A 19,253-nucleotide genomic window follows, 5' to 3' on the forward strand; every position below is an offset into this window, starting at 1 on the left:
CCGGCCGTTGAGAAGGCGCGTTTCTTGAGCAAGGACTTCGAGGGGGGTGCATAAAGGGTACTTTTGTACGCTGTTCTGATTGGTCTGGAGGATGTGTGATGTCGAAGAGGGAAGTATAGTTCGAGAGTGGTCTGGGAGTGAATGGTCTTGTGGATCATAGTTAGGACTTTGTACAAGATTCTAAATTTAATGGGGAGCCAGTGTAGGTTCTTAAGAATAGGTGTGATATGTTCTCCTCTGCTGGAATTGGTTAGGATCCTTGCGGCGGAGTTCTGTAACATTTGTAGAGGTCTGGTGGTGATAGCTGGAAGGCCGATTAGCAGGGAGTTACAGTAGTCTATTTTTGAGAATAAGATTGCTTGGAGAACTGTTCGAAAGTCTTGAAAATGAAGGAGAGGTTTCAGCTTTTTTAAAATATGTAGTTTGTGAAAACATTCTTTTGTAGTGTTATTGACAAATTTTTTTAGGTTCAGCCGGTTGTCTATAATTACGCCAAGGTCTCTTACATGGGTGGTGGAGGTCATTTGAGATGAGGTGAGGTTGTTGACTGCCTGTGCATTGTCGTCTTGAGTGATAAGCAGAAGTTCCGTTTTTGAGGTGTTGAGTACTAAGTTGTGGTTGGTGAGGAGGTGTTGATAGACTGGAGACAGCTGTTCCAGAAGTTGAGGGTTTACATAGAACATGACCATCTGATTGTCCATCTGGATCAAGATTATCTTGCCTGAGAACAAGTGGAAGAAAACTCTTAGAGCCCGATATTCAAATGCTACTTAGCCAGCTAAGTAGAACTTAGGCTAAGCAGTGGCTGTTCATCATTTAGCCAGATAAGTCACTTATCCAGCTAATTAGCCAGATAGTCAAAGGGCAGGCAGTGAACATAATTGGGCAGCGTACTTAGCCAGATAAGTCACAATATACTTATCTGGTTAAATTAACCAAATAATTTTAGACCTGCTCCATAGCAGGCCTAAGCTTAGGTGGATAAGACTTATCCGGCTAAGTATAGCCATGCTGCTGAACATCCTGTGTAAGTTAACTGCATAAGTCTTATCCGACTAACTTACTTAACTAGTTATGTCTGAATATTGACTTCTTAGTGCATATCAGATGGCCTGCATTTCCAGAAGGTGATTTGCAATCAGCTTTCTGATTGGGACCACGTCCCTTGGGTCCAAGTGGTGCCAGTATGTGTCCCCCATTCTTTGGTGGAGGCATCAGTAGACAAAATCACTTGATGTGTCAGGATGCGCAGGTGGAGACCAAATCCCAGGACCTCTGAATATATCCGCCACTGCAGAAATGCTTGTATAACAGGAGTCACTGATCTCCGATGGGATAACAGCTAGAACAGCTGATCCTACTGGCACAGGAGGGCCCACATTTACTACGACTAATCATTTCAACAGACCTGCTTGATACATGCAGCATCACTGTACAAAACCATATGACACAGTCTCTACTCAGTAGAACTTACAGACTAATCAAGACAAACATGCAGTTTAAAAGACTTTGGGAATTTCATTTAAGAAAATGCCAGTGGTTAAAACAATAAGGCTGTAAGTGGGATAATCAGAGGTTAAAATTAAAAAGGAGCCTCAAAAATGTGGATTTGAATTAAGCAAGAGAGGGAGCATGATGCACCAATTCAGGCAGTCTAATCCCAGCATATGTTGCAGGCAGATGGAAAGCATGGAGTTTGGAGTTGATCATAGAGACGAAAGCCATAGATAGGAGTGACTTGCCTGATGAGTGGAGTATACGAGGAGGTGTGCAGGGAGAGATAAGAGAGGAGAGGTAGGAGCTGCAGAGTGAAAGCTTTTTTGGTGAGTAAAGGAAGCTTGAACTGTATGAAGAAAAGGATAGGGAGCCAATGTAGTGACTTGAGAAGAGGGGTTTATATGGGTGTAGCAACTTTAGTGAAAGATAAGTGCACAGCTGAATTTTGGATAGATTGCAGTGGAGATTGATGGTTTCTGGGAGACCCCTTTAGAAGTAGATTGCTGCAGTCTATTTGGGAGATGATGAGAGAATGGATAAGGGTTCTGGTAGTGTGTACAGAAAGGCAGGGATGGACTTTGGTGATGTTATAGAAAAAGAAACAACACATTTAACTGTTTTGGATATGTGTAGTGAAAGAGAGAAGTGTCAAAGACGATCTCAAGGTTATGGGTTGAGGAAATCAAAGGATGACAGTGTTATCCACATAAATAGAGAAAGAAGGAAGAGGGGAAGAAGGTTTCAGGAGAAAAATAAGGAGCTCTATTTTGGCCATGTTAATTTTAAATGGCAGTGGGACATCCAGATAGCAATGTCAGACAAGCAGGCTGAGATGTGGGACTGAATTCCTGATGAAATTTCTGGTGTAGAGAGGTAAATCTAGGAATAATCAGCATAAAGATTTTATTGCATGCCATGTAAAGAGATCAGAGCACTGAGGGAATTAGAATACAAAGAGAAGAAAGCAAAGGACAGAGTACTGAGGAACACTAATTGAAAGTGGGATGATAGTAGAGGAGGATCCACCAAAGGAAACACAAGGTATAATGGGAGAGGTAAGAAGAGTACCACGACACAACAGAGTCCTGAAACCCAAGTGAGGATGGAGCATCAAGGAATAGATAATGATTGGGTCAAAAGAAGCAGATAGGTCAGGAAGGGTAAGGATTGAATAATAGCCTTTGGATTTAACCATAAACAGGTCATTGGAGTCTTTGGCAAAGGCTGTTTCTGTGGAATGTAGATGGCAAAAACAAGAGCGGGATGGATCGAGAATGGCTTGAAAGGAAAGTGGAGGTAATCAGCAAAATGGAAGAAGGAGATGGGACAATAGCTGGCAGGGCAAGTAGGGTCTAGTGAGGGTTTTTTGAGGAATTGTATGATCAAAAGAAATACCTACTGAATCTGAATGTTAACTCTCTTTGAGCTGTCAATGAAACGGCATGAAATAAAAAAAATTAAAATATATACAGCATGTTTAAAGACAGTGGGAACAGTTGCAGTGGAAAATGATAGCCTGAGGAAATGTCAGATGAAAGGGATGACTTCAGGAGGAATAGAACTGAGTGGGAATGGGGACAGAGGAAGCAGTACTGAGTTTGGAGGAGGAAAGTGGGGCAGAGGAATAAAGTGGGAGAAAGGGAGAGAGTTGACCTAGGTGAGAACTTGAGACTAATTCTGTCACCCATAATCTGGGCAGAGAGTAAAAGGGATTGGAAGGTAAAGGCATGCTGAGGGGGGGAACTGAGTGCGGAAAAAAGACGGCGAGGGTTCAATGCCACAGAGCTTGTCAGATGAACAGTCTTGTTTGTTAAGTGTGATAGCAGAAAGGAAGGAGGTCAGCCATCAATCTGAAATAATATGAAGTCCACATGGGCACGGGATTTTAGCCAGAAACGTTCTGCAGAGGGGGTACAGGAATCTAGGAATCAAATTCGGGGGGTGAGGCAAGGCTTGGGATTGGGATACCTTACAGGATGGATAAGGGGAAAGGCAAGAGTGTCTAAAGCAGAGGAGTAAGGTATTATAAGAAGAAACTGCCTCATCCACTGATTCAGACAATATAGTGAAGGACAAGAGGGATGAGATAGTAGCGGAGAGGATATAAAGGTCAACAGCCTGGAGGTTCCTGAAAGTGTTGGGGGTGACTAGACAAAGCTGTGGGGGAGGGTGGTTTAGTGTGGAAGTTTTATTTATTTAAAAGATTTCTTACCCACCCTTCCATAGTTCATGGCAGGGTACAATAAAACATCCATATTAGGATGGTCTGAGGGGGGAAAAACTGAGGTGGAGAATCAGAGACAGCAGTTGGAAGAAAAAACTAGGTCAAGGCAGTAGCCATGCTTGTAAGCATTTATGTATTTATTAAAAAAATTTGTATTCCACATCTTCTAATTACCATTTCTCAGCATGGATCACAAACAGAGAGACATAATATATATAATCCTCAATCAAATTAAAATAACCATTTTACATAAAACACATTACAAACATTATTTTAAAGAAAAATCTAACAACAATCAAAGTAAGTTAGTTAAAAGCTTTTTTTCTAAAAACCTTAACATCCCTTACATCTCTGACCTCATTAGGTAGTTCATTCCAGAAAAAGGGAGCAGCATGAGAAAATGCTCTGTTTCTTGTAATCTAAAGTTTATAGTCCCACGCTGCAAGTAAAGTTAACAAACATGTACTAGAGGATCGTAAAGAATGTTCTGGCATATACCAGTTCAATTTAAGTCCTCGGGAGCAGTTATATTCTGAGTATAATAATTTATGAATTAATAGTGGCCAGTGGTTGGTGTTCCACCTTCACGGAGCGGAAGGATGGAGGGCTGCCATCTCCAAAAAAAAAACAGGGGTGGGTAAGAGTATGGGGCAGGGGTGTGGCCTGCTTGTTGCAGCGGTTGCTACCCCTAATTGAGCTGGATGTTCACATGGATGCAGATCCGGCGCTGCTCTCTACATTGGTGTTGGGGTGGAGGGGAATTAGGACTGGAGGGTACTGGAAGCCAATAGTAACAGGTGGGTGAGAGAAACAGATAAAAAAAAAAAAAAAGATAAAGTGCGTAGCTTGCTGGGCAGACTGGATGGGCCGTTCGGTCTTCTTCTGCCGTCATTTCTATGTTTCATTTCTAATAGCAAAAATGTAAATAATGTTCTTTTCACTGGCAACCAATGTGAATAGAATAGAACTGGAGTTAAGTGCCCATGTATACCTACTCCGACAATATTCTAGCTAAGGCATTTTGGACTAATTGTAGAGTCGAATCAAGTTATTTGAAAGACACACCCAAAGACTATTACAATAATCTATGTACCCCATTACTAAGGTTTGGAGAATAGTTCTAAACAACTCCCTGGGTGAAAAGAGCTTTAAGGGCTTTAGAAGTTTTAATTTATAAAAGGCCAATTTTGCTACATGCCAAATCTCATAATAAAGTCAGAATCTATAATTCTATAACCAAACCAACCAAGCCTTCCCATAACATCAACCTGCGAAATATCCCTGCCAATATCCCCTCAGTGGTAACACGCTAGAGAACTATATAGATCTTCTCTAGAAATCACATGATCTTTGGCAGTCTATTATCAAAACCCAACCTCTAGCCTATATTAGGCTCCGTACATGTTAATTATGTTATTACCCCCATATATCTTAATCCAAGTTAATTCGACCTGTTCATTGTAAGACATTTACTTGTCATTGTTGTTATTGTTTAAAATGTAAACCGAATTGATCAGTAATTCTGTTATTGGAAAGTCGGTATAGAAAAATGCTAAATAAATAAATAAATAATTACACCAAGATTCTTGACCTCAAACAAAAGAGACAAGCTAACATCTTCAATTCTCAAAATAAGAATTTTGGCTGGAAGATTGTCTGCCTACCCATAAGAGCTTGGTTTTTCCCAAATTAAGAGAAATGCTACATTCTGATATCCAGCTCCTTACTTTTATAATATAGGATCTAAGTTGAGTTATAAGGAGATCATATTTATCACCGCAAGGAATAAAAAACTGGGTATCGTCTGCGTATGTGTAACATAAAACCCGAAGATGTTTTAAAACTGCTCCCAATGGCGTATGATATATATTAAAAAGGACTGAAGACAAAGCCAACCACTGTAGCACTCCACATGTCAATGAATGCCAAGATAAATACAAACGCCCCAGCTGTACCCATTGCTTCCTCTGAGATAAAAATATGAACCATGACAGCACTGTCCCACCCAAACCAATAGATTAACTGCCTAATCAAAACATCATGCCTGACTGTATCAAAGGCAACAGTTATATACAACTGAACCAGAAAACCAGCCTTTCCTTGATCTGGATAATTATACAGAGATTCTAATAAGAAGAGCAATAACAACTCTATGCTATAACCTTTTCAGAAACCAAATGGCATTATATATGAGGAATTCATCAGATTGTTGGAGAACACATTTCTCCAGAAGTTTAGCTAAAAAAAGGCAAGTTTGATATTGGGTGATAATTGAATAATTCTTGGATAGAAACTGCAACCTCTTTTTTTTACCAGCCTAACAGTGGCCATCTTTAATCTTTCCGGTACTGGTCCTTCAATAAATGGCTTATTAACCAGGCTTTTTAATACATTAATCATCTTATCCTTTATAGTTTTTATTAAGTGAAATGCACAGGGATCCAAATAAAAATTAGCAGATTTTAAGGTACTCAATGATGTCAGCTCAGGCGTTATAAATGGCAGTAGAGAAGAACTGGAGATCAAATGAGGAGGTTAAAGCAAAGAGTTTTGAAACATAAATGTCAGAGGGGTCATCAGCATGGAGATTAAACTCCCCAAGAATAAAGGAAGGGAAAGATAGTTCAAGTAAGAAGCAAAGCCTGGAATCAGAGTCAATGAGCAGGGAGGAGGGAGATTTATCAAGGCAGTTGATAAATGACAGCTGCTCGGAGAGAGTGTAGGTCAAATAGGAGAATGGAGTGGGCCTGGAAGAAGGGGTTGAAAGCTATAAAAAGAGGAGAGTAGCAGTCCAACACCACCACTGTGGCCTACCATGTGAGCTGTATAAAAGCAAAGATAACCTCTATGAAAGAGAGCAGCAACTGGAGAAGAATCCTTAGGGGAAAGCCAAGTCTCAGTCAAGGTGAGAAGATAAAGAGTATGAGATATAAAGAGGTCATGAATGTAGGCAAGTTCGTTGGAAACAGAGTAGGACTTCTACAGACAGCATGAAAAAGGAAGAGAAGAGGGAAGGAAGAGGGGAACAGGGATAAGATTGGGTTGATATGTACAGATTAGATGAAGGTTGACTTGGAGGGCCAGCCCTGAGAATGATATTCCTTGCTGAGAGTAGGAGGAAGAGCACAAGATTTCATAGGTGGAGGTGTGATGATAATAATGAGGATGAGATTCTGTCAGAAAGAGTTGAAACGGCTAGATGAGAGGAAGAAAACTGAAGCTTAAAAGCAGGGGACAGAACAGAAGACTGAATGGTAGGTGAGGTAAAGAATTTAGAGAAGGGGGATAGTAGATTTGATGTTACCAGTGGTTTGCTTCAAGAAATAAGACTGGGGACTGGGAGGGAGATGCTTCCCACCTCAACTTCTTGCATCAAGACTCTGATGACACTTCACTGCTTGATGAGGAATGGCTCACTGCTCAATCTTGCACCAAGGTTTTGGGCTTTTACTTGCTGGTGCCTTCCTTAGGGCCTTCATCTTCTATGCCCAGTAGTGTTGTACCCTATGAGACATCCAACCACAGCTGTAGCAGTTCATAGAGTCGTGGTCAGAGTGCAAGTAGTGACAGGAGATGGAGTATTTATCTGTGATGGAAATCCAGCATTCAGTGATGCAGGGCTTGAACTCACTTAGTAACAAGGAAGATAAGAAGACTAGGCCTAAATAAATAGATAATTTCTAAGGAAGAGACACATCCATGCGGGAGCTTGGATGAAGAAAAACAGAAAGGATCCTGAGGCAGTGTATGCCCATGGGAACTCCCACGCAACCTCAATAAAGTTCTTGCTAGCTCCGAGAGCTGGGTCCTTGCTGGCACTTTTGGATGAAAGCACTCTTTTGTAATGGCTAACTCATGCCTGCTTGTTGTTGGAGAAATAGCTATTTACATGGATAATCGGCATTTGAAAATTGCTCTCCATATGACCAGAGACAATACTGAGCATCATCAAAACCCTGCAGTTTGCTCCTGTTATTGTCCATTTTGTACTTCGCAGTCTTATTTTATTTTGATGTTATATTATTGTGGGGGCAAATTTCAAACTGTGCGCAGAAGTGTAAAGTCTGTAGGTACCTTTTACCCGCAGGCCAGTTTTCAAAGGGAAAATGTTATCCTTGAAAACTGATTTGGAAATAGTTTGTGCACAGGCCGGCCTGCACCTGCTATCTGCACAGGTACTTTTTCCAGCAAACTTCAAAGGAACATGCGTAAGTGCTATCTCCTCATCAGCCTCACCCGTCTGCGTGTAAAGTTAGGCGTGCAGTGGCCTTGCACGTGTAACTTTATGCACAGCTAGGGTAGGTCATTTTCAAAGACCCCATTTCCATCTGTAAAACAATGTTATGTGCGGAAATGGCTCTGAAAATTGCCCTCTGTGCTGTTGTCATTATTTTTAAAGCTCTTTTTAGCCACTTTGTGGACAATTTTGCCCAGCTTGTAGAGTTGTAAGTTACCCACATGCTTTTGAAAGCATGTATCTTGTAGCTAATTTTCCGAAGGGAAACCACCCGAGCTGCTTCTGTTTGAAAATCAGCTGCAAGTACACACATGTACAAAAGTGTCCTTGTATTCTGCAACTGCTATTTGTGCAGGCAACTAGTCAGGGAGAGGGGTTAGGAAAATACCATGCAACTATTGGAAAATGTAAATGCAGGCACATCAGCTTACTACCCCAAGCTAAACACCCACCCTGGGAACGCCTCGTTTTAACATAAGAACATGCCATACTGGGTCAGACCAAGGGTCCATCAAGCCCAGCATCCTGTTTCCTAGCTACACATGTGCATGCTGTGAAAGTCCGGCACACTTTCAGCCATTCTGAGGGGGACAGTTTTGACCCAGGGTAATCTATCCAGGTAAAGTTGCTCTAAAAACTGTCTTCTTTACGGACAACAGGCACACATTTCCATTCCAATATAGTTTCTTGAATCGGAACTGCAAAGCTTTACAAGGTCTATCTTGAGCATGGATATTAAAGAGGAGACAGAGAGAGAGAAGGAGCAGGCCTGGCATATCCACATTTATGGCAACTGAGGATTTTGCTGCCCTTAGGCACTATTGGTGCTATAGCATGCCCTACCCCCCAGACCTCCTTTTCCTGCTCCAGCCCCTTCCCTCCCAGGCAGCAGGCAAAGAACAGGAGAGGAGGAGCTGGACTAGCTAGCAGAGCTGCTTTTCTTTGGCTCTGCTGTCTTCTCCAGCCTCAACCCCTCCCTTCCTCCTGTTCTTTGCCTGCTGCCTGGGAGGGAAGGGGGCTGGAGTAAGAAACAGAGGGCTGCTTTCTGCCGAGTGAGATTCAGAGCAGCTGAGAAGAAAAATCTTCAACCATCCTGATGCCTCCAGATTCTTGCCTGCCAGCTGCAACACTTACCTAGTTCAAACTGGTCAGAAAGATTACCACAGGCCTGTCTAACTTCTTCACTGTCCCAACCCAAGGGATAGAGAGCACAGCCAGCGCCAATCAACAAGCCTGCAGAGAGAGAAAAGACAAAAGTGTTTGAGACTCCCTTCCCAATTTGCCTAAATCAGAATTTCATGGCGGATCAGCACTGGAAAGGTAATCATGCCAGGGACAGGAGTGACCTACTTTTCAGTAAACATGACATATGGGAGCACTGTGCAAGTACTTTCTCTTGGCAAGAAACAACATTTTTTAACATGCAACACCAACATCACAAATCATTAAGCAAGATTACAGATATTCTACTAATGCAGCTTTTGTTAAACTTGCTCCAGATGCACTAAAGGATTTTTTCCCATTTTTTATCTACTGGAAAAATGCTTAGTATATCGGCCCCTGATTCTATATGAAACTTTTGCCATTCATTCTGACTGATTTTGTTGAGAAACGTGAGCACAAGTCTAACAAGACCCTATGTTTCGAAAATATATGTGCTCTTATTAAACATTGCTTTATTACCGTTTTCTGTATCTTGCCTCTATTGCTTCTGCTTTTTAACATTTCAATTTTTAATATATTTCATTTCACAATAGTTCTATACTTTCTTGGAATAAAAGGCGGGTGCCTTCCTTTTCTGGCCACACTGCCTGCTTTTAGAGTTTTCCCTCCCCTGAGTTCACTTTTTGGCTGCCACGCTGTCTTTAAGTCTCAGCAACAAGGAACTGGATGTACTGTCTGGGATCTGCCACACAGGCTGGCCCTCGTCAGAGGCAGGACGATGAGCTGGATGGATCTTTGGACTGACCCAGCACGGCACATCTTATGTCCTAAATCAGAATGAAAAAGAAGGCGCTTTGGGGGCGGACAATTTAGGAATCTCACTAGCAGCTTGCAAGCCCATGAGAACAATCTAGTTTGAAAACCGCGATGGCACGCAAATGGGTGGATTCTGTTGTGCCCGGTACTCTGCACCCGCAGGAGAGCAAGTGCAAACTGCACACCAGAAAGTAGGTCAGGAGAATTGGAAATTAAATCTCTGTACAGATTTTCACTCCATCCCCTCTTTGGGGCGGGGGAGAGGGGATTTTCAAAGGCTCTTTTTATATAGGTAAACATGCATTTGTTGTAAAATGCTGGTTTCGGCTAAGTACATTAACTCAAATATTTTTCCTAATAATTCTACTTCATGTTATCATTTCTTCATAAACTGTACAGTGTAAGTAAGCTTATAAACAAATAAAACAGGTTCTTACAGTATTTGAAACAATATCTTTTACACTTCTCTCTACTCCACACATTAAAGAGCAGGAACTGAATACTTCTCTGTTACCAGATCAAAGCATATCAGAAGAAAGAGAAGAAGCTTTTCATGAATCATTCACTGTGGATAAAGTAGTAGGGTTGCCATGTTAGTCCAATGTGCAGAAAAAAGTAACCTAAGGTAATACATTTTTATTGCGCTAACTTAATAGATTCCTTGACCGGTTTAAAAAAGTTACACTCCCTTTATCTGGTCAAAACTAAGATTTTAAAAGGGTTGCTCGTGGCAAAACCGGGAGATACACACTTGACTCGGACGTACGCGGGCCGCGTGGATTTTAAAATTGCCCAGGGTCACGGGCGTATCTCCCGGTACACGGATAATGAAGTTTTGGCAAAAAGGGGGGCGAGTGGGTGGGCCTGGACTGCACCAAGCAGACAGTTACATGCACTAGTGTGCACCGGGATCCCACAACCGCGTAATTTGCTTCTGCTATGGGCTGCATGTAAGTAGGTAAATAAAAAAAAAAAAAGATAGTTAGTGGTGTTTTAAGGGTTGGGGTTAGTAGGGTAAAAGGAATGCTAGTTAGGTAGGGGAGTCCTCTCTTTTACTGGGGCGAACTGGGAGAGAACTGGGAAATAGGCCTAACGCGTCGCCGCACGAATCTACTAAAATCCCACCCCCCACCCCCCCACTTACATACTGCAGACGGCATTCGTGCGCACATGCACACGTTGATATAAAATCAGGTGCACATGCACATAGGCAATTTCATAACATGCGGGCATTTTATAAAATTGATGGGTCCATGTGCGCGTGCAGGCAAACACACGCACATGTACACATACGCGTCTCTTTGAAAGTTACCACTAAAACGAACAAATTAAAGCAAACTTCTCTGAACATAAAATATATTAATGTAATCTAAGATTCACTTGAATGCTCAGACATCATCTTTTGTTTTAACCTTCTCGTTTTGATTGGATCTGAAAAAGGGAACGTAGCTCCAATAAAAAGGTACCATCTTATACTATTAGTATTTTTTGTTTCTTGATCTTTAATTCCATAGCAGGTAACCACTTTGATCCCCAGCTTGAGTCTTCCGTTCTTTGGGTCGGCCGGGGCGGGGGATGCTGTGGAGGCAGTGTTCATAGCCCTTGGGGGAAAGGGGGGGAGGGGGGGGAGTCTCAGTCACCGCACAATGGCGACACCTAGTGGCCAGATTTAGGGCCCACAATTGCAGGTTTCAAGGAGCCATGGTGCACGGCCCTCAGCCCAGGACTGCAGTGGCTGAATTAAAAGTAAATTTGAAGGGGATAAAATATATAAGGGGAAAAATTCCCGGGTAGTTGCAAATAAAGGCTCATGGCGCCAGAGATACTGTGATTCATGCAAATCGCTTGCCTCCCAGGCCCTGCCTGAGGGTGGGACCCAACCGCAATTGTCTGTTGGATACTGCAAGTGAAACGTGCATCATCATGTTCACCCAAAGGCATCATTACATCAAACACTGAACACATGTTTTCCAATTAGCAGTTCAAGGAAACTCCTAAGGAGCACTCTAAATCTTCTGCAGACAGGAAAATTGCCTCCATTTGTGACCATTTTTGTTTTATGCACATTCTTAGAGACGCAAAGTGAGATGGAGCTCACAGATGCCTTCTAGGAATGTGATTTGTGTAGCATTTTGTGGAAGAAGGCTTTGGAAGGCCAAACTAACAATAATCAAACTGCTAGCGTGAGTCAGAATTCCCTGCTTCTTTAATTAAGCTCACACCCGCTTCCTCACTGTCCCCCACGCGGGGCACTGTCACTATATTGCAGAACCTGTCCTGAAAGGCCCTGCTTTGGTATAAAGCACATTTTCTTCTATTCAGAGGGAGGGTAATTTTCAAAAGGCATTTCCATGGGTAAAAATGTGTTATATAACTGCCCGCCCGATACGTATGTAAACTTAGAGCCTGCATGCACATACATTTACCTGGACTGAGCGGAAGCGTTTCTGGGGACAGAGTTAGGGAGGGGTTTGGATTTAGGCGCATACTTTTGTATTTACAAAAACAGTCACACAAATTTCCCTGAGAAATTTCGGTATACAAATCAGCAGGTGCAACTGTGTGCAGATAGTTTTGGTAAGGCTATTTTCAAAGTGGACAAAAGCATGTAACTTAGGCGTGAAACTTGGTGTAACCTATGCGTGTATTTGCCGACTTTCTTTTGCAGGCTGCTACAAAATCACTCCCTAAAATATTCAGAGGATTCCAATTCATTTGTCCCTCAGCAATTGTTCTATTAGTTACAAGGAAAGATGTAAACTAGTTTGTTAAAGGCTAAAACCTTACTATAATCCAATCATTCACTGCAACTGTTTAAGCAGCAATGATAGCTTAAAATAATAGCTTTTGCTTTCCTCTACTGCTTCTTCTTTTGGTCTTACCTCTAAATATCTTTTTTTTTTTTTTTACTTCTAGTATAGTTGTTTGTACTTTCAAATTGTTTTGTTATAAAATGGCAGGCAGATTTTAGTATGTCCACACTTCATTTATACTTTATCAGGTCCATTTTCCAAGGAATTACCCAGCTAAATTGCTCCAGGAGAAAACTGACCCTTTCAGAGCCCACAAATACAGGGCCGGTGCATCCATTAGGCTAACTTCGGCCGTCGCCTAGGGCGCCGAGCCATAGGGGGTGCCGAAGAGCAGCCACATGGTGCCGCAAGCAGGGCCTGTCCCGCTCGCGGCAAACAGAAATAGAGACTGTGTGCTTCTCCCTGAGAAGCACACAGTGTCGCGCCCCCCTCCCACCTGTTTTGGTGCTGACTGTTTCCATTTCTCTTTGCCGCGAGCGGGATAGGCCCCGCTTGCAGCACCACGTGGCTGCTCTGAGGCGCCCCCTATGGCTCGGCGCCCTGAGAAGCACACAGTCGGCGCCGAAATAGGTGTGGGGTGGGGTGCGACTGAGAAGGGGGCGCGACCTGGGGGTGGGGCAGCAGCGCAAGGGTCGTCTAGGGCACCAAATACCCTCACACCGGCCCTGCATAAATATACCCACCTAGTTTCTCTTGTGAGGTAACGGGGCCATCTCAAGCCAGTAGTTAGGTCGGGGAAGGCAAACAACACTCTTAAATTTGATTTTCAAATCTACATGCAGTGTTAGCCCCCCTTTTTGATGCCTGTAGAAAAACACAGGTGCAGGTTGGTGTTGCCAACCTCGTTTATTTACTGCATGTTTGGGCTTGGTTTTTAGCAATTCGCCGTTTTTTGGTTTTTTTTTAATTTGCGAGTAGCTTATTATTGGGCTTTTATTTTTTCCAACTCATGTTGTTTTGGGTTTGGTGGGCGGCACTCGTGCTCTGCTGTCATCTCTGATTGGCTGCTGCTGCCGATGAGGCCATCTCTCTGGGACTGAAATAGCCCAATCTGCCAATACTCCCCTACGGCATCTGTCCTGCCGTTCCTGTCCATTCTGAGCTTACTTTTTCCAGATACATAAGTAAATTTTTCAGGTATGTTGATTCAGCATTTGTGATATAAATCCACACCTTTTGCTTTATTGTCTTTACATAGTATATATTTGAAGCTTCCTTCATTTCACAGAATATCTAAGACTGAAGCTCTACTCCTTCCCGTTCACAATCCCGAGAGATTGCTGACATACAGGTAAAACATTATGGCCCATGATAACCTGTAATGGTGGTTTTTTTATATGTTCCATGCCACTTAAGATTTCATAAGTTTATGTCTCTCTTTTTTTTTTTTTATTTCTTCTCCAAGCTGGAGAGATCCTTTGTAAGAAAGCCTGTCCATACCTTGTGTTCCTGTCATCTCTGATTGGCTGCTACTCTTCTGAACGGTTTTGATTTACTATGGCTAACTTAAACAACTGGGATAAGTAGTAAAAGGTATTGCAAAGCGAGGAAGGAGGAATGTGAGTTGAAAGCATGGTTTCAGCCTGTTGTCAGCGGTGACAGTAAGGCTATGTGCAAATTTTGTAAATGCGAAATTCGTGTGCATCATCAAAACATTTGGCTCCTTTGTCATCTATGCGACTCTCTAACATTGCTTATTACCACTGTAAAACGAAACATAACTGTGCAACAGTAGGAACTGAAGTACGCTTGTTTTATAGCCCGTCACAATACAGTATCTACTGTTGATCACCTATGCGAGTTGACAGCTGCGACACATAGCAAAGACATTAGGCTTCACAGAACTAAGTGTAGAGCCCTAATTTGCAATGTGATTGCGCCCTCTTTACTCAAAAAACTTTTAGATGACATCAACGTGTCATACTCGTTGATTATTGAGGAAAGCACAGATACTTCAGCACAGCTTTAAACAGAACTGTTTCTACATTTCTTGGTCTAATTGATTTGCAGGGTGAAACAACTGATGCTATTGCCTCGTCTGTGCATTGATTTCAGCAAGTGTATTGGAATAGGAACTGATGGGTGCAATGGTATGATTGGCAAACAACTCAGTGTACACCAACCCGAAATGATTAAATGCTGATTTACAGCTGGTTAAGTGCGTGTGTTACTCACTTCAGCTGTGTGCGAGCAAAGCTGATGAACAACTGCCCCGGCATTTAGAGTTTTTAAGTTGGACAATCGTATTCTTGGTTTTCTCACAGCGTCCAGTGACGGAGATATTATGCAAACTTGGACAGAACCCCATTAGACTTGTTCAGCTGTCTAACACCAAATGAATGTCCATGTATAATTGCTGTGAATTTGTTCTGTCTCAGTGGGATGAATTAAAACTTCACTTTAATTTATGCAAAGTCAAGGAGAGATGTTACAATGCTGAAATTCTGTCAAACATGTACAACGATCTTGCCAATAATTTATACCTACATTTTTTGACACCAATACTGAAGCAGTTTAACAGAATTAAACTATTTCGACTGGAATCTGGTAATCAATTTGTGATAGCAAGACAACCTGCTGTCATTCTTTCGCTCGATATTGTCATGATTCGTAATCCCTGCATTTGTACCATCATCTGATGAGGATCGTATTGCTTTGAATCTTTTTGATGCATCTATCTTTTTGCCTATACCTGCAATTGATTTTGGCGAAGTTTTCCATCTCTTGCTTCAAGAGCTGAAAACTTGATCAAACCAAAGTGACAGACGTAATGAATCATTGCATGGGGATCTTGATTGAGGCCACAAAGCAAATACTGAACAGACTCCCAGAGAACATAAAGCTGTGGGGATCGCTGACATCTTTCAGCCCTTCTGCAATACTATCTCAAGTGAAACAGCTGCTCTTGTCAAGTTATTCACAGGTGAGGTAGGGTTGCTAGTCATTCAGTATAAATCAAGGAGCTTGGTGCAGTGGAAGATGGCTGATGACACCAACCCAGAAGCTCTTTGGATTGAAGTTCACAACTACAGAGATGCTGGTGGTGATCGTGCGTATGGGAATTTGGCGTTATTTGCTCTGTCACTCTTTTCACTGCCTCTAAGAAATGCAGATGTTGAGCCTTCTCTCTAGTAAATGTAATTAAGTTCAAGACAAGAAACCATATGGCCACTGCAACTCTTTTGGCAATTTTGCAAGTGTGTTATGGAATGAGACGCCGGGGTATTTGCTGTAACAACTTCCTGCCAGCAGTAATAAGCTGAAGTGATTCAATGAAAATATGTATTGGGACAATGCTGACAATACAGAGGATGTTGTCATCAACTGTCAGACCCCTTTTTAGAGCTACGACAATAATTTCCTCCATTACACTCACAAATGTGTTTAAGTGTTTTCTGTACATAAATATATTCTAATGAAAATAGTTTAATCTTGCATGCTTTGGGCTTGTTTTTTCGGCAAAGTGCGCTCGTTGTTTCATGACTATCTGGCAACATAGGTGCAGGTCCTTTTCCGGGTAGTTTCCCTTTGAAAATTAATGCCAAGGTCTGTAGAGAAGAAAAGTACCTGCTGACTTTGCAGTTCCATGGGTTTTTCAAAATTGCCCCCTATAAGTATCAGTGCGATTGCTGCATAGACCTTTCATAAGAATGAACACAGCAGCACACAATTCAAAAATGAGCGTGGCATGCCTCAGCTGAAGATTTCTAAAATGTTTATTCCCACAGATAATAATTACAATTCTGAAGTGAAAAGAGAGAAATCTCAATGCTTTGGTTTGTTCTATTTGCCAACTCAATTATCTGAAATTGTTGAGTTAGTATAGCTGCTTTTAAAACTATTTTACCCTTATTTTATCTCCTCTGTACAATAATCACGATGGGAATTCTGCTCTCTTTGGAGGGTTATGGTTACAAGGGAAGCCCCAAATTCTGAATTCTTCAATATTCACAGATCAGCGGGGGTCAGCCTTACAGCGGACAAACCTCTACCCTCGTGCCGCTCTCAGTGGGTAACATCTCCATTACATGCCTGGCAGTGCTGGCTCTTAGTGTGGTGACATTCAAAGAAGGGGATTCAGTAAATGCAAACCATCATCCTTTCCCTTCCACTAGCATAAATATCTTCCTTTACCTCTCCACCCTTCACCTCCCTGGCATAATCACCTTGCCTCCCTTACGCTCCTCCTCACCCGCCTGGCATAGTTACCTTTCCTTTCCTCCCCACCCTCCTAGCATAAGCACTCCCCCCCCCCCCCCAGCCCCTAACAATCAATTTTTCTTCCCTGCCATCTTCCCTCATTCTCTGTATAATCACCTTCCCTTCTCTCTTCCCCTCACCCCACCACCACCCCCTTACCCCTGACCTTTTTCCTCCTCCTCCATCTGGCATAATCACCATCCCTTCTCTTCCCATGCCCCCATCCCAATGGTTTAATCCTGCTCTCTCTCAGTGGCCCTTTTCTGGCTTAATTCCCCTGTAGCATCAGGGGGAATTACGCCAGAAAAGGGCCAGTTTCTGCCACTACCTACCCAGTTTCTCCCACTCACCTTTTATGGCTCTTCTGGGCCACGGCAGCAGTAGCTGAAGCAATAGAGATCCAGCATGGGGCCCGAGCTGGCCTGTGTACTCCAGCAGGCCCTGCAGTGTCCCACCCCTTGTTCGGGGTTCCTTAGTCACAGAAGACCTGTGCAAGAGGAAGGGGCAGAGCGCTGAAAGGCCGGCCGGAGCACACACACTAGCTCTGGCCCCATGCTGGATTTCTTTTCTGTTGAGCTGGTGGTGTCCTGCACTAGCTTTTTTACTTCAGCCTCTAGATGGCCCGCTCAGAAAAAATCTAGAAGACCCTGATTGCAAACCACTGCTCTTAATAGTTTATCACACTGCATTTTCCCAGGTAGAGACCTCTTTATTTTATTTATTTATTTATTTTTTTAAATATCTGAAGACTGGGGTTAATTAAATCAGTCTTCCTCTCACCACACACACAGACAATTGCCCAAGCCTGGATCTGGACACTTCAGTATCATCTCCTGCTTTTCCGCTCACTGTGTGTCCTTGAAGAAATTATTTATCCTCCCTATACTCAAAACACTCAGGGGCGGATTTTAAAAAGCATTTACATGCGTAAATCTGGGTTTTACGCATGTAAATGCACTTTACTCGAGTAAGTGGGCTTTTGAAAATTGCTACAATATATGCCATTGAATCGTCCATAGGATTTATTCGCATAAGTGCACTTTACGTGAGTAAATGGCTTTTGAAAATTGCTACAATAGTAGTTACATTTATGCGCGTAACTCCTTTGAAAATTACCCCCATAATCTGTGCACATTGGGCCTTGCTCAATAAAGATGTATTTTTTTTTTCCAAAGGTAGATTTTAAGAGCCGCACACAGGCAAACGTGGGCTCACGTTTGCTGGCACGCGCACATGGACGCGCCGATTTTATAACATGGGCGCGTCTATGTTATAAAATCCGCTACCCACGCGCACAATTTTATATCAACGTGCGTGTGTGCGTGCGAATGCCGTCTTGCACGAGTAAGTGGGGGGATTTTAGTAGACGTGCGCGGCGATACATTAGGGCCTGGTTCCCTGTTCCCGCCCAGTTCGCCACAGTAAAGGAGCAAACTACCTAAACACCGTACCTAACCTGCCTCCCTTTTTCCCTCCTTGTCCCGACCGCTAAAACCCCTCTGCTGACTACCCTAAATTTTTTTATTTTACTATTTACCCGCAGTCCATAGCAGCAGCAAGTCACGCGGTTGTAGGATCCTGGCGCACGCTTGTGTGCGACACTGACTTTAACGGCGCTGTCCCGGCCCGCCCACGCCCCACCCCTTTTTGCAAAAAACTTTCCAATGCACGTACCGAGACATATGCACGTGGCTGCAGGCCTCTTAAAATCCATGCGGCCCAGTCAAGCTCATATCTACCGGATTTGCTTTAAAAATGTGCCCTTTTATGAATAAGGCTCTTTGTGTCAGAGTGAAGTGAGTTGGTTGGTCTCAGTCATGACAAATGCATGCCTACATCTGGTACAATTATCAGTCTCTGATCAGGGATCCTGCAGACTGGAACAACAAAAGGAGCTGCAAGTCCGGATTACAGGACACAGCTGGACCTATGTGCCCAGGCTCAACTTAGGGCTATGTTTATGTTCACGAGCGCTGCAAAAGACCCAGGTAGTAAAGCAAACTGAAGGAAGATATAAAAAACAAATAATTTTATTCCAATGAGATCAAAGACCCAGTGTCATTTCCTTTATTCTAACGAATCTAAGTAACTCAGCTTTTACGCAGAAGCAATGAAATTGAAAGGAAAAATCATTTGACTTCTGTATTTCCATATTGAAAATCAACACCAGTTAAACAAATGTACAGCAATCAGTACTTTACAGTGTTCACATTTCCCCCGTAAGCTAAAACAGCTTTGGACATCAGGAGGTTCATATTGAGTCAGCTGGGGAGTAGGGAACTTATTCGGGGGAAAAGTTTCC

At 42.7% G+C, this 19,253-nt stretch overlaps 1 protein-coding gene across 2 annotated transcripts in view; it reads right to left on the bottom strand.

Moving 5' to 3' along the window:
* The window catches only part of LHFPL6 (LHFPL tetraspan subfamily member 6), a 362,729-nt gene that overhangs the window by 22,661 nt on the left and 320,815 nt on the right, over positions 1-19,253 (bottom strand). The window contains exon 3 of one of the 2 annotated variants that reach the window (XM_029602760.1): positions 9,093-9,191. The exons of the other annotated variant lie outside the window; for it this stretch is intronic. Coding sequence (XP_029458620.1) covers positions 9,093-9,191 — 99 coding nt within the window. The remainder of the gene's footprint in view (positions 1-9,092; positions 9,192-19,253) is intronic. 2 annotated transcript variants of the gene reach the window in all.

Source organism: Rhinatrema bivittatum, chromosome 5 (assembly GCF_901001135.1).
Source record: "Rhinatrema bivittatum chromosome 5, aRhiBiv1.1, whole genome shotgun sequence".
Taxonomy (NCBI): Eukaryota; Metazoa; Chordata; class Amphibia; order Gymnophiona; family Rhinatrematidae; genus Rhinatrema; species Rhinatrema bivittatum.